Source organism: Gouania willdenowi, chromosome 20 (assembly GCF_900634775.1).
Source record: "Gouania willdenowi chromosome 20, fGouWil2.1, whole genome shotgun sequence".
Taxonomy (NCBI): domain Eukaryota; kingdom Metazoa; phylum Chordata; class Actinopteri; order Blenniiformes; family Gobiesocidae; genus Gouania; species Gouania willdenowi.
In genome coordinates, this window is record NC_041063.1 from 14,595,674 (window position 1) to 14,612,354 (window position 16,681).

General features: G+C 38.6%; 1 protein-coding gene across 1 annotated transcript in view; it reads left to right on the forward strand.

The window, feature by feature from the left end:
* ptprn2 (protein tyrosine phosphatase receptor type N2) overlaps positions 1-16,681 on the forward strand; it is a 150,576-nt gene that overhangs the window by 56,356 nt on the left and 77,539 nt on the right. The window contains exon 10 of the mRNA XM_028433952.1: positions 846-925. Within this exon, the coding sequence (XP_028289753.1) occupies positions 846-925 (80 nt within the window). The remainder of the gene's footprint in view (positions 1-845; positions 926-16,681) is intronic.

A 16,681-nucleotide genomic window follows, 5' to 3' on the forward strand; every position in this document is an offset into this window, starting at 1 on the left:
TAGGTGGAACGAAATCAAAGTGCTCTGCTGACTAACAATGAATAGGCTCATCTTTTTTTGAGGTGTTTTTATTCATAATTAACAAAAAAAAGTCAGAACAGAAAGCACTTTAAGGCGGCTCCACTGCCCTTTGAGTTGCGTGACTAAAAAAAAGAGCATGTAATTGTTTCACAAAAGAGCTTTTAAGAAAACAATGTGGACAGTGACGAAGAACATACATCTGGTTAAAAAGCAACCTGGCCAAGTAACATTATTTCAATGCTTGAAATAAAAACCTTATGACATTTTACATGTGAGTTTAAACATTCTCAAAAACTGTATAAATGTTGTTCAAACAATAGAGCAATAATGCAGGGCATACTTGCTCTTTGTGGATAAACAATCCAGAAAAGATACGTGTTCTTCACAAAGGTAGGGGAAATACTTGTGATATTTCAGTAAGTCACGTCCAAATGCAGTATGTTTGTATTCATCCTAAAACAATCAGGTCTTTGTAGTTCAGCGCAAGTTTCTTATAAAGCATATCAAATAACCCACAAATATAACGTTGATTGTTTCATATAAATAATGAGTTAAAAACCATAATGTTTAGACATCCAAATTATGGATAATGTTATTAGTTCACCATACAGATCACTGGTGATTATAGAATGAACCACAACTGTTCAAATTGTATCCTAAAATATGAGAAATACTAACAATAACTGATGGATGCTTGAATTATACAAAAAAAGCCTCAGTGACATAAAAAAACAGGTAATAGGAGTTTTTAGTAGTTATTCACACGTTACATTGATTCCTATACAGTTATCTGGTTTCATACAATTTTTCTTGTTTTTCTGCAGCGTTCTAGGCCCGGCATTGACGTTCAGAGTTGGCCCAAACCCCAAAAACATAAGCACCGCAGATCTGGTCCAAGTAGCCGGTAAGAGCAGTCTTTATTTTCTTCACTCTCATCTCAGGGAACCTGATGATTGTCTACATAATGATACATTTCATCCCGCCAACCTCCTCTGTCAGTGTGTGGGACGAGTGAACGAGAACATAGATTAGTCTCAGATGCAGAACATGTGCTGGTGTTCATCTTGTTCACGGAAACCTTTTTCACTGAGATGATCATCAACACGGTGTGATGATGGATGACCATCACTAACAGAGATGATGAGCCCAGAGACACACACACACACACACACACACACACTCCTGTTGTGTCCAATCAACTGACAGGTTAAAGTGAAAATAAAAACAATTTGACAAATGAATATATTTTGCAGGGCTGAGACCGAGAATGCCCGTCCAACCCAGTAGTCCCGGCTCCCCTTCACCAAGCCCACGTGAGCGACGCAGCATTTTGTCACCTCTTTAGCGCCCCCGCACTGGGTCTTGAGGTCGGACAAGCCTTCTCGGTCTCACCGCTGTAAGGGGGTATGCACCGACAAAGGGTTAAGAATGAATTAAAAGTTTATTTCAATAAACATCTAACATGAACTTTAGACATGGACATGAACTCATGCAAGAAAAAATACATTTTGTTAATCTGCTTGAATGCCTGTTGTATATTAAAAAGGAAAAAAACATGATTCAAACAAAAAACTGGTGCAGAAGAGGTCATTACATACATTGTGGAACTCTGTTTTATTTCTAAATGTCTAGTTTTATTCAGCGCTCATGGTAATATCAGCGGAATTGGACATATTTGTCACACTTTCTAGACATTCAGTCCCCCTAATTCTGGTAAAAAATAGCATGTATTGTGTTGCTGTTGTCCCAAAACGTTCAATTTAATTAAATTCAACTTTATTTATATGGAGCCTCATGTGGCTCTTTGACTCTTTTGCAATGGCTCCCTATAGCTTTAAAACATTTATTGAAATAAAGAGTTGTTATTTTCTTACAGAGTCTATTAATGATTAATGACATTGACACCAAATAAAATCAGGATATAACAATTTGTTAACCTAAAAAAAAAAATTCATTGTACAATAACTTGGCCACCTTCCTATTTCACCTCCTGCAATCTCTACAGACCATTAACTTTCCTGCACCTGCGGCTAATTTTAGGTTTTAAATCCCTGGTAAGATAACTAAACCAAAAAAAAACACTTTTCTGGAAGAAAATAGAGATTTTAATTGTGTGCGGACAGAAAAATTTAACCGCCAATGTGCCGTGACTGCCGTCTAAATATGCATGCTTGATATGTGGCATTAGCAATTAGCATGTGTTGAGTGACATGATCATGTGTTATTAAATTCAAGCTACTTTTTGTAGCCCTTCAAAAAAAAAAACATTGTTTACATCTCATGTAAATTGCAAGATACTGTTTTGATGTTATTTCTTGATGTTAAGTTGCCATTTACATGATTGAAATAAATAGATCAAATCAAATTAAATCAAACATTGTTAAATATAATTTTAACTGCACAGAATTTAATACATTGTATTGTATTCATTGAGAAGGTATTTTTCTCGGCTCCGGAAGCACTTTAATCTAGGTGAGATGAGGCAAAATGGCTCCTTTGAGAGTAAAGGTTGCAGACCCCTGGCCTGGACGATAGGGCACTAACAGGTCATGTAGAGCTTTGTCTGCTAACACATGACCACAGTTTAAAGTATCATAGACATTGGAGTCATCCATGCTTTTTTTTTTTTCTTTTCTGCATTCTTTACCTGCAGCTCCAAGGGTCAAACTGACACGATGAAGCGGGATTGATTTTGGCTGTTAGCGGTTAGCTGTTCACCCCTGCTACTTAGCTTAGCAGCGGGTTTGTTTGTCTTTAAGCCATGGAAGTATAAGTAGATATGGCAGGTAGGGCATGTGTACATGTTGCTGGCCGTGTTGTTTTGGTTGTTTACATCCACGGAATGATGACATCACACACAAAATGGCGGATTGCAGGCTCAAAGATTTAATATATATAGAATTTTTTTTTAAGAAATACAATAAAAAAAGATTGCGATTTTTAAGGGTAAATACACAAAACCAACAACAAAACATGAACCCTTTGTTACAAATTAATCATACTATATCCACTTGTGATTCACTTCCCCTTTAAAACAGGTTTGTACGAGCCAATGAGTGGGTGTATGAGTGAAAGGATGGTTGCCAGTGTGCATTGCCTATGGTTGCCTATTTATTGTGCAGTGAACAGCTTGACTTTCAGCATCCAAGTGCATTTCTTGTCCTTGCTTTTGTCACAAATGACTTTGAGAAGCTCACAGTCCTGGCGGTCAGTACCATCAAAGATCGCCCAAACACACTAGTGTTTGCAGAAATGTGTTGGTGCTTTGCTGCTTTTCTCTGTATGACATCACTTTTTGGCACAGTGGCATTTTGGATAACTCCTGCTGATGCTAAATTTACTGCATCGAAATCCAGGCCAGTGGTTGGGCTCGTGTTTGAAGATGCTTGCATGCATATGCGCGTGTGGTTTGTGTGTTACGTTGTGTGCCTGTGTTTATCTTCCCACCGCCATCCCACTTTAAAAAAATGTGACGAACAAAACCATCAGATGAGCAAACATTGGAGCCCGTATATGCATGAGGTTTAATCGTTACACTGTACGATGACATCTTTTTTTTGTGGACACAGTTTCTTTTTCCCCCTCCACACTTGTGTGAGTGACTTTGATGAGGTGGCATGTGGCGAGAGCTAATGACAGGCGTGAGCCGGGCTGAAATGTCAGAGCAAATGTTAAGTCAACATGATCATCAGGCTGATCCATGTTGATGAATTATGAATACATATTACCTGAAGAGAAATGTGTAGTAGGTGACAGAGCAAGCCTTTCGCTGCCTATCGCTCACTTTTTAGGTACCTTGATATTTAGATGCTATTTAGATGGTATTTAGAAACTTTTAATGATTCATGTATGTAATTATTTCATATATTGTAGTTATGATTAATTACATGAACACATTGAATAGAACTATGAGCTGAGGTGCTGACACTAACACCAAAAATGTATAAGTAATAAATGAATCTGTTAGTTTTGATGCCTGTGTGCCACATTCCACAGATGCTCAATTGGATCCAAATCTGTTGAATTTGGGCACATGCCTCAATAAGCCTTGGCTGCAGTGGACTTTGTCTGATGGATATTGACCACTGCAGACAGTGGAACACATCAGAGGATTATCAACAATAAGGCTGAATTTTTTTTGTTTTGTTTTGTTCATTTCTTCTCACACATCAGGGACAAAATATCCATATATTGCATTATGAATACCATATTATTAAGTGTTACTGTGTGCTGTCAGTGATTTTAATGTTGGTAAATAGGGCTTCCATTTTTACGTTTCAACTTTGGTTTCAAGGTTTACCCATTTCTGGGTCACGTTACACTTCATCATCTTTTCCTGTTTAGATTACTTTACTCTGGCTATTAAAGTTCCCGAAATTGTACCAAAAACATTTAAAATGTTATCAGAGTTAACCGTTATTAATTTTATATTCATATGCTTCACATAAATTAATGAAAACAGGATAGTTATTCTGAAATCACACGAGATTACGTCGCTAGAGCAACATTAGCCAAACTACTAGACCGTCAGACACCTGTTTAACAGGAAAACAACCATACAATACACCAACAGCTAAACTTGTCTTTGCATCTGTGGCTTTTCAGATTTGAATACAGTCATAATGATATGAATCGCTTGTTCATCACAAAACTGGACTGGAGGCCCTATGTTACCGACATTTTGGCTAACAAAGAATGGTAAACCCTGTTGCACATTTGTCAACAAAAAATTGGGATTAACCTTACATAGTTTTTCACTTGCTCTTAATCAAAATAAACACTGTAAATAATTAAATAAACATATGAGACTCAAATGCGTTCACAGGAGCAGCTCAGCAGCTGTCATATTTGATTCTCTTTCGTGTGTGTGTGTGTGTGTGTGTAATAATAAAACTGATCACAATGACTTTATTTATATGTATTCCTTCATCCTAAGTAATTACATATGTAAATGAATACAAATGTTCTGTGTCAGCTTGATGAGATATTGAATTATTTAAGTATTTATTAAACAAATATATAAATAAAAAAAATGCACTTAGGTTCCTACCTAATGCTACAGTATGAGTTCTTGCTGAAAAACCTTAAATACATTAACGTCATTTCATGCACGTTGTAGCCACTCTTAGAAATGTGTTGGATATACTTGATGGAGCCTAATGTGAGAGCTCATCTACCCCCTCCTCCTACCTCGTTGCCTTCCCTCTGTTTCCACCACAGTGTGAACTCGAGTAGACTTCAAACTATTCTGCTACAACGCAAAAACTGACAGAAGCAAAAGCAAGTGTTTTTCAGCCCTCAGAAGGCGCACAGGACATTGAATTCAATGCAATATGGCAAAGGCGTGCCGATTTCAAAGTGTCACCAGGTTGTAGAGCAACAGCTCAGTTAAAGTGCGAGTCTGAAAATCAAACTGACACCCACATGCAGTGACCACCTGGGTAATCCTAGCCGACCTTTGCCTTATGTGTGACTGTGCATAAATGGCATGGCCTCCTAATGAACTCATCAAAATGCCCACTGTATTCTGTGTTCTGCAACCTGCTGCTGGGAGCGTTTAAGCATTAGAAGTTATAATCCTCCAAAATGACATTCAAACATACAGCCAGCAAATTTTCCTTTACAAATAAATGACAAGGATTGAAAAAGCTTAGATCAGCCCATTCCTGTGCTGATTGTAATACAATAATGTATCATTTCTGTCTTTGTTTTCAGATTGTCTCTTATAGCTCTCCTTATCTCAGGAGGCTAATGTCTTAGTATTAGTTTTGATATTATATACTGTACTTTAACTCATTACTAGTGAATAAATGTATCTTAAACCCTTTAGTATTATTTTATCTATTCTCTTTGCTTCTCTTGTTTAATTATCTCAGAATCCAAAGCTTTTACATTGAAGAAGCAGGAATTTAAACAATTTCTTATGTCATTTCCTTTTTCTTGTGGACTTGGTGAAGAAAGGAACAATCTTTGATGCTTATATTATTTTCTCGCTTGTGGTTAGAATTTTTACTGCTTGCACATGCAATTAAACCAGGAAACTTGCTCATTGGCAATGGGTTAGTTGGTTACCAATGAGTAGGTTGTGGTCTGGCACATTTCCTAGTGTAGTGCAAGCTTGACATTGCCGCAAAGGGCATGAGGGTCTGAGAAAAAGTTTACCGTGAACACAGACACCACAAAACTTTCATGTTATGATATTGCATAATAGTATGATTTTCTCACTTGCTCCTGATTAAAAACCACTATCACAAGCAAAATGAAATACGATTAATAATTGCAATCTTACAGTGGATGTCACAGGAACAGCTGATCAGCTGTCATATTTAGTAAGTACAAGTGAGTATGATGAGTCGGCTTCATTATCGCCGAGGAATGTGAACAATCCAATGTGAAACAGGACAGTTGTCACACTTGTTTTTGAAATAGCTGTCCCTTGAAAGAGCAGGTGTAAAAGTTTGGATCAAAATTTGAGCATCTGTGAGTTTTTCTGTTTCTTTTAGATTTTTTTCAGTTTGTTTGTTTCATTGTAGGGCTTTGTTTTCTGTTTCAGTTACTATGAGTAATTGTTCCTTTTAGGGTTTTGTGGTTCTAACTTTTGGATTGTGTGTGTATTGTTCTGATGCAGTTTGTTAGTGTAATTTGCAGAGGTGAAAGTAACAGATTACAAGTACTCTCATTACTGTAATTGAGTTGCTTTTATGGGTACTCTTATTTTAAAAGAAGTGAAGTAGTAGTAGTAGTAGTAGTAGTAGTAGTAGTAGTATTTATTGAAGGGACAGTGCACAGAGACATTAAGCTCAAAGACAGATATGTTCTGCACCAGATTATAGCTGAATAGCTAGTTTCCATCTGCAGTCCCTAATTACATAAATAATATACAAGTAATTTGCTGCATTTGTACACCCAACCGTTACTGAGTAATCTATTATTTTTTGTGATTATTATTTTTCAGTTTATAAAGGCAATATCTTTAGTTCAGGTTGGGTTTTCTACCTATTATGTTGTTACCCACGTCACGTTATTTTATACAGATGCCTTTGTGGGAAAATAAAGCAAGTTTCAATTGTGCAATATTTCATCTCTTGCTCTTTAGGTTTATACATTAAATCGGGGCTTTCGCCTTTATTTATTTTATTTTTATTTATTTATTCAGTTTATTTCCGACATGGTTACATTCATTTTTTTTTTTTTTTTTTTGTACATGCTGAAAAAGGAGACGAGAGAAGCAATTTGCTTATTCAGGTCCCGTCCCCTGTACTTTAATTGGCCATGTAATGTTACATACATGGAATTTGTCCTCTGCATTTAACCCATCCCTGAGGAGCAGTGATGTATACATGAGATATTTACTGTATGCAAGGGAATTGTGGCAAGATTTATTACCAAAAATAAAAAAGGGGGGTGAAGGAAACAGTAACTTTTACTTTGAGTACTATTTAATTGAGCTATTTTTACTTGTACTTGAGTACAATTTCAACCAGTTAACTGTACTTCTACTTGAGTAGGATATATCAGTACTCTTTACACCTCTGGTAATTTGGCTTTTTATATTTTTTATATCTTAGTGAGCCACCAGCTTGCTTTGCTGTCATCAGACAAACATCAATGGGAGTCAGTTTATATACTCAGTTTTGCAATACAACTTGTGTTATTTCTGAGGCAGTAGTTATTTTGTAGGTGTACTGTACATTCCAATGTGTAAAAACCATTATTATTTGGTTCATTTCCATATGTGAAATGATCACACTTACCCTGACATTCAGAAAATATATTGAACCTTCACTGGTGTGCCACATTCTGCTGTCCATCTATCTGCCCATCACTTCCATTTGATGTGCTCAATGTGCCATTGAAACGAAGAGACAAAGAGACTCGGTTGAAAAGCATGGACAGTATAGAGGAGATTTGATAACTCGTTGAAAAGCATCCTTTAGGCAGCAGGTTCTTAGCGGCTGTGTGGTGAAAGGCCTGCTGGGAGGTCTGACTGTATTAGCAGAGGTAGAGGCTCTTGTGTTCTGCTCAACTGGAAAATCGCAGGACAAAGACCCGCACTGCCTAATCCCTGCTCGGCAGCAAAACAAAAGAGAAAGCTGCTGCTTTATCAAAACTACAAGGCATTCTGTGTGTGTATGTGCATGCGTGTCTTTCTTTTCCTGCAGCTGTGTTCATAGCATGCCAGAACAATGATTTATTTAATATTTGATGAAGTAGCAGCCAAGCTGTAAAAACCAAGGTTGAAATGTTTGGTTTAGAAACTTCTTGCCTTCTTGGTTGCACTCGTTTCTAAACGTGTAAACCACTTTCAGTTTGGAGGGAATATATATATCCCAGCGCTTCTATCTCTACCAGTACAGTGATGTTTTATAGCTGATGATGCGATTTAAAGCGAGTGGATGCATTCATCTGTAAAACTTGTCTGTGATTATGTTCTGTCATTAGTTATTGATTTGATAATGAACAGAAGATTTAATGCTTCATGTCTGGCGCTTCTTTGTAATGCCATTGAATGTAATTCATTGATCCTCAAGTTTTGGCTGGAGAGTTGGCGCGTGATGACTCTGCGGCTGTCTGGGATCAAGGATGTCCAGGCCAAACACCAGGGTGTGTGTGTGGGTGAGAGAGGCTGGAGGTGGTGGGTGGGGAGCTGAGTGAGGACACTCCTATTGTCTTGGCTGTCATGGCTGGGCGACCTTGTAGCCCCTTGGAGCCCCTCAGAGGCCTCAAAGGGCCCCAGAGGCCAGGCTACGGTAATGAGTCCTCAGGCCCCCAGGCCGTGAGAACCCCGGCCTTGGTCAATGAGAGTTTGGAGCCTGGGGACCATGGGAGCCACTTGGAGGACCATCTGGAGCAGAGAGCAGAGACCCTGACACACGGCTGTCACCCGAGGGAGACACGCAGGGACGTGGACTTCAACAGTGTTTGCCTCCATGTTCCCGTCTTGGTTTGCGTGCCCCACCGCGCGCGCGCACACACACGCACACACACGTGGTAATCATGTGATAATCAATTGTATTAAATGTATCTGTCATACAACCAGAAACACTGGCGTAAAACCATTATCAACATGATATATTGGGTCATTTATTGTCCATCTACAATGGTATTCTCTTGGAATTATTTGTGAACATAAACTTGTCTTTTTTCTTTTCCTTTAGTTTTTCCCTTGTTTGGTTTAATCCATGTTATTTAATATCTAGTGTTTATGTAAGTGATTATACTCATTTATGGCAGCGGTTACAACATCTCATCCACCATCCGACTTCTGTAATCTTACTGATGAGAATGTTCCTTTTGCTGTGAAAAGGTGGTAATAAGTATTACCTGTTACTAAAATTGGCACGATTGAACTACAACAATCAACACATCTGCTAGTATGTACACGATGATTGCTCGAGGCATTTTTTTTCATTACGAAATAATAAAAAAAAAAAATACTTCAAGTAAAATAAGTGCTGTCACCATTACTTAACTGTACTTGAAACGGTATACTTGACAAAAATTATACCTCAGTGCACTGAAGTCTATAAAATGAATGTACATATAAATGTTCCTTTGGCATTTCTTTGTCAAATCTAATACGCTAAGAAGGATGCTGTTGAAGTGTAGTGATTACATGAAATTGTAAAAAGGATGGAGAGTGAATTGTCCATAGAGTGAATAGGTATGTAAATGTAATTGTATGTCTCTCTGTGGTGGCCCTGGGACTGACTGGTGTCCTGTTCTGGATGTACGCCAGCTTACGCCTGATGTGTGCCGGGATAAGCGTCAGCAGACACCTGCGACCCTGTACAGGACAAACCATGCACAGACGATAAATGAAAAAATGAATACAAATGTGAGAGATCTGCCTTCTTAAAATGCCACCTCTGTTTGTATGCTCCCCAAAGAAATGGACTTTTCTGTCCCACTGCCTTTGTCTTTTTTTTTCCCTTTGGCGAATCTGAGTTCACGCACATGCACACCCACACTCTCTTTTCTATGCACATTCACATTCTTATGGACAACTCCAAAGTGTAGCTGTGGCTGTATAATGGGCCTTGCTTCCATTTGAGTTGTGAGTGGTAGTCTTTTCCAGCTGAGCAGATTAGCATAGATCTCCCACGCAGACAGAGTTGACCTTCACTCTGGCAAACACTTGTCAAAATGCCAGCAATAATTACCTGCTCTTTTTGCAAACAGCACAATGGTGTACCCACCTGCATCTCAGGCGTGGAGGGCGGATACGCACTGCCACAGCTGCCTGTTTCTGCAAATACCTTTAGTAACTATCGAGCAGAGGTGGGAGACTCTAGTCACATGACTAGATTCGAGTCGCAAATTTCGGGACTTGAGACTTACTTGAACAGTTCTATGAAAAGACTCAACTTGACTTTGGACTTGCTTCTTATGACTTTAGACTTGACTCGGACTTGAGCCTATTTACATGTAATGACTTGAGGAAAACTTAGATTTTTATATATTTAAGAATTAACTACAAATGTTTCAATAAGTTGGCAAAACCAAGCGCTTTTTTTTCCCTGATGCAAGAGGTGCCTATGGGCACCATCGCGTCCAGGAAGGTGGTCACCACGGAGCAGCGTCTCCACAGTCTGTAGATACAGCCATCTTGGTTGCCAGAATTGGATGCCAAAATTATCAGTCACTCTATAGTCCCAAATCTGGGACTATCCTGTTGTGAAAGTAGTTCTTGTCACATGCACTGCAGGGATTCCTGTGTTTCTCAGGTCTGGCTTGTTGTTGATATCGTAATATTTACCATCCAGATATCAGAAAGCCACTGGGAGCTAAAGAAATAAGTGTGAATTTGATTTTCTATGTGTTACTGTTTTCGGCACGCTCGTGTCCAGGTTCATGAAGCTGCGATTAAATCAGTTTTCTACCATCGAGAAGCATTTGAAGGAACAGGCTTTTTTCCTGTAGCGTCTTTGTTATTGTGTTCATGCCTTAACATCTGTATCATGAGTGTAGAGGTCAGAAAACAAACCATTGTCTCTTAAACTTCCCCTGTCTTCCTCCTCCATGTCTCCCTCCCCCTATCCTCCTGAGCACCCCCTCTTCTCTTCTCATCAGTGGCTGCCCTCTCTGGTTGAGTGCTTGAATGTACTCAGTTCGGTGATCAAAGTCTTCCTCACTCTCTTTTCCTCCATTGCCTCTGGGTCTGAGTGTGTGTTGTATATGTACGTACATGTGTCTGTGCGTGTGCGTTTCAGCCAAGAGCCCAGCTATCAGGTGTCTGAACCGTCACTCTCGATTTTTTTTGTCTCAGTCGTGCCTTCCCCCTTCCCAGGCTGCCTTGCATCATTTTCCTACTCACTAACATATCTCCACGGTGAAGCTTATTCTCTGTGACAGATCTCACCTTTCTGTTCTTACGTTTGTTGTTGATCTCCGAAGCGTCTGCTGACGTTAGCACTGGAGCAAACTGATTGACTGGAATTCGGCAACCCCACTTTATGCGCGTGTGTGTGCGTGTGTTTTTGTTGGTTGTAAAGAAAATGTAAATGTCATTAGAATTGTCATTATTCTGTCTTCAAAAGTCACAGATGATTTTTGTCACACAAAAGGGTCCAGATGGCAAGTGTTTCAATTTTTAAAGACAGGATGTAAAATATAAGTTAAAAGAAAATGTGCTTGATGTTGAAAAGTCATTGTAAGATGTGCTAGAATTTTTAAAACCTAGACACAGTGGGAATACATCCCTTGAGTCTGGTATAAACTCAGGCAAGCACCAACATTGCCCTATTATTCTGCAAAGTGCTGCACTAGACTTTTTATTTCTCCCACTAGAACAGATATGGGAACTGGCAGCCCTCGGCCAGGTTTTCCGCGGCCCACAAAACAAACCCTTTGTTTGTAATTGAAGACGTTCATTTGACACAGAAAAACTAAAGATGAAATTAAAATAAAATTTGTCTAAAAACAGACAAAACAGCAAAAATACACTAAGTAACAACATACATTCACATGGGACTCTGAAAATATACAAAACAACTGAAAAAAAGACACAAATTGACTACAAAGCACACAACAAATATAAAAATGGACAAATACAAAAAAAAAAACAGGTTTTCAAAAACACGAGACTAAAAAAAACACTTAACGACAGAAAAATTCTTAGTTCCTTCTTGTATTAATGCTCAGATTGTTCAATATTCTAAATGGGGTCATGAAGGTTTATAACGTGGCTGTCAGATCAGAAAATCACATTTCTGTGGTCCCCACTGTGATAAAAAGTTGCCCATTTGTGCAATTCTGGAACTTCCCACTAGAATCTTCTGCTGAATTCCAAACAAACAACCCAAAGAGATACAGCCATTGCTGTTGAACCAACTCTTACGTCATGTTTTTTTTCTTCACATCTACCATAGGGCAGTTGGACAGTAACATCTCTTCGAAAGGGCAATATTATCCACCTGTGGTAGAGAAAACTTCTTGTTTTGTAAAGTTAGATCTACACAAAGTTATTGACACAAATTTAACCTAAACTGCTGGAATTTACACAAGAAGTTTTCCCATGCTTCAAATTAACATTTCACTGTGAAATGGTCCAATGTTTCTTGCACCCGCTCTTAAAAAGTTCTTTACAAGAAAGACATTTGATTTGGAAAAGAGTTAGGCAAACCTTTTCTCTAACTGAGACTGTCCACCCGTGGTTCATTTTCGCACTATTTTTTTCCCCAAAAGATGTGATTTATAACATTTTCACAGAGTACCTGAATGTTTTCCAAGCCATCAATCATTTTTGCGTCATTCTTTAAATCATCCTGATCACTATCTTGTCCTGTCTTCATGCTCTCCTGTTCTGGGTTATTCCTCTGTATTTTGCTTCCTTATTATAGCCGCACCTTTAGCACAGGGTCAAGCCTGCAGTGCTCCTGTAAACATATTAACTGTGTCAACATGGCAGCTGTGAAGCAGCTGAAAGACAGTAACAGGTGCCTGTCAACAGCCGGCCTGATCTCTAGTGCATTAAGTGATCTTTGCAGTAGACGAGGATTAGTGTCGCCTGGCATTGTTTGTTTTTCTAATTCCATCTCCAAGGTATTTGTGGAAAATAGGCATGAATAATTGAAAGCGATTTCTGGTGGACGAAACGAAGCTATCAGCGAATGGAGGGAGATTAATGAGTTGGGAGTGAAACGCAACTCAAATTGGAACAACGGAGCCACCTTTCTCAGAGACACCCACAGAGACCTGAAGTTCACAAACAGAAATTTAATGTGCATTGTTTCAGAGGTGGAGGAATGAAAAGCTTTGAAATGGAAATCCCAGTATGTTTATATTTGAAATGTGTTGAAGCATAGTGTTGAGGTATTACTTTGCTCTCTGAGCCATCAGCAAGAGAGCATTTTAAATTGAATCAACCTTTTTTATCACTGACATTTTTTAAAGCAATCATTTTTTGACGAGGTTGTTGAACATTCATGTTTGTGTCTGAGCTGTTGATGCAAATCAGTGGTGTTCCAATTAAATATATTCATAGTTATTAAAATGTATTTATTCACTTAATGTTTTGCTCCATTCAAAAACGGCAACCAAATGTAAGCATTGGTGAAAACTGACTGATGGTTTTTTTTTAAAGGGATGCACAACACGAATGGCAGACTCCCCAACTGAAAGACTGTTATATACAGTATATAAACTTTACTAGTAGGAATGAGAGGTGATCGAGAAGCTGCATCTGCAATTAGAAGTACTTTAAACACACACTCGTGGAGGTCGACATATTTGACAAAATGTGACGTAGTGATTTCTCAAGGAAGGTTTGGCTTTATACATAACTTTAGTTATGTATAACTAACCGTGGCACAGGTGGTAGTGGGTCGTCTTCTGATCGAGAGGTTGGGGGTTCGATCCCAGTGCCTGACTATGTGTCGAAGTGTCCTTGGGCAAGACACTGAACCCTAAGTTGCTCCTAGTGGTCGACTAGCGCCTTGCATGGCAGTCCTGTCCCATTGGTGTGTGAATGTGAGAGTGATTGGGTGAATGAGCTGATATGTAAGGCGCTTTGAGACTGCTTCAGTGTGGTTATAAAGCGCTATATAAAATCAAGTCCATTTACCATTTTACCATTAGTTATTTTTCTAAGGTTAAAGGAAACTTTTTCCCGGAATTGATTTGTGTGATGGAGAGTTAATCTGAAATCAAAAATAAGTGATTTAACTCACAAACTTAAAGTTATACTGGATCTATTGTACAAAAATTAATATAGCTGGTAGTGGCAACCAAATGCTGCAATGGTAAACTCTGCCCATCGGAGAGTTGCAATGTTGAATTTAGGTACTGGAACTACGTCTGAGTAATTATGACGTGACGAAAACAAAATATGCAAATGCTGATTGGCTGAAATCTCCAGAATGGCAATGCCCACATACAGTATAAAGGAATATTACTTGTGCTTCAAAGCTAAACGTTGATATAAAGGACTCCAAAGATATTTCTTACACAAATTGGTGACAAAGTGCATTAATGTGATAGGTTGTGTATCTGTTCTTTCCTCCTTAGATAATTTTTAATAAGCTATTTATTCCATCTGATATCACTCTCTCTCTCTCTGACTCAGGGCGGACTGCGCTGATTTAAAGCGGATTGCTAGCAGTTCGCTGCACACACCGACTCTGCGGACAGCGTTCCTCCTGAACACGTTTGTGCCTTTATTCTGTTGCTTCTCCACCTCGGTCTTCCTTTTTCCTCTTGATTTGCCGTGTAACCGATGTGCCGAAAGCCGCAGTAGAGACTACAACTAGAATATAATGCCTGTCCCTATTCTCAGAACATGCTAGAACGCGTAGACTTTTGACGAGCAGCTCGAGCAGCCAATAGTTGGTAGAAAGATCTCCAATTGCCTAAAGTCCAGCGTCACGCTGCTGTATTTCTAAAGCTCATTTACAGAGCCAGGAGAAGGAGCAGAGACTCACTGTCCACTCAGAACACTTTGGATTACAATATGCCTTACAATATAATAAGACGATTATGGAGTTTTGACCAAATAAAACAAAAACAAAAAAAATCAAATCAAAAAACACCTGAAACCCTTTCAAAATAGAAATAGATCATGTCTAGCACATAACTGGGCAAGAGGGTTTTTTTTTTTTTTTACCATTTTGATGGTGTACAAATCTTAAAATTGTGACATCAATCATGTTTACTGCCATTAATGTGTAAGAAATTCTTCTTCAATCCCCTTATATATGGCCAGAGGACCCTCTTGTTTCTTTAGACCCCTGCTTGAGAACCCCTGGGACACAGATGACTCAAATGCCAAATTGGCATGCCATTCACTTGCTGGCAGATTTTCAGACAAAGCAACAATAAGAAACCCATTGTTTTGAGGTTTTTTAGACTGACTATCGGTCTGTGATTAATAGTACAAAATGTTGTACTACTTCCATAGCACGTGTAGTGCTGGCCGATATCTCCATTTTTTTTTGTTCAAATGGTGATACACAACATAATAATATATAATTGTTTTCCCGGTCAAAGTGTCTGGTGTGAAATGCCATACAGGCACTTGTATTTACACAACGCTACACATTATCAACATCATGTGTCACTTTTGGCTTTCTTATAAAGAAATTCTGTAGTGTGATCTTATTTTAGGGCAGACCTGGTTTTTAGGATGTATCTTTGGGTGCACTCAGCAATCCATTTGCAAATAACGTAACAATAATTTCAGTGCGTGGCCCCTTTAAGAAAGGAGGGGGAACGTTACCACGTGAATGAGTGAGTGTGTGAGAGAGTGAAAGAGGCGTGTGTGAATGCCTGTATAAATGGAGTGCAATTATGATGTGAGATTCATAATGCCGAAACAGAGAGTTTGTGATGTTGCATAAGAGAAATAAATGCACCATTTCCACCCACGTTGTCTCAGTGCTTCCAACGCTCATACAGCTGAGGGAGTTATACATGGAGGCGCCAAGAGTGAGTGACGAGGGGGTTAGGATTTCTGTAGAGCTAGGATTGTAAAAAGACAGGCGGGGTAATTGCTTTAAGATAATATATTGTCATTTTCTATATTGTTGAGAATCGAATTCTCAATATATCGTGAATCTCAATATATTGGCCTGGCCTACTCACTTGTAAAACCTTTTGAGGTTGGAAAGTACTTGTGTGAAAATAAGTTCAAATATAGTGTTTATTTTGGCAAGGCTGGCCAATCACAGTGTAAACTAGGTGTGAAATGAAGATGTCACGTACTGAAATGGAAGAAAGCTATGTTGGAACTCCAGAGTTTTACACTTGTAAAAGGGATGATGATTAAAAACCGGTCCAACCATCCAATACGGTCTCTGTAGACAAATGATGTTGATTCCAGAAAAAAGAGTGACAACAAAACATATTTGCTTCTGATTTTTTTCAAAAGTTATGTCTGCCTTCAAATCTACTATTTCTAGTAATATATGCAAATTTTTTTTATCTGTTGATTCGTAAAAGATCATCAGTGAATCGTGGCTATGTGGTAATTCAGTCACTTTTCCATATAATATAATGTTTTGATTTTTGTTTGCCTGGGGCATTCTATAATCGAGGATTTGCCATTACTCTCACATGGTATTACGGTTAATAACAAAACAGCTCACTAACATAATGAGCTGGCAAAATGGTGCCGTTTTTTACTTGAGCCATAAAGATAATTTGTTGTTTTTATATCTTCATA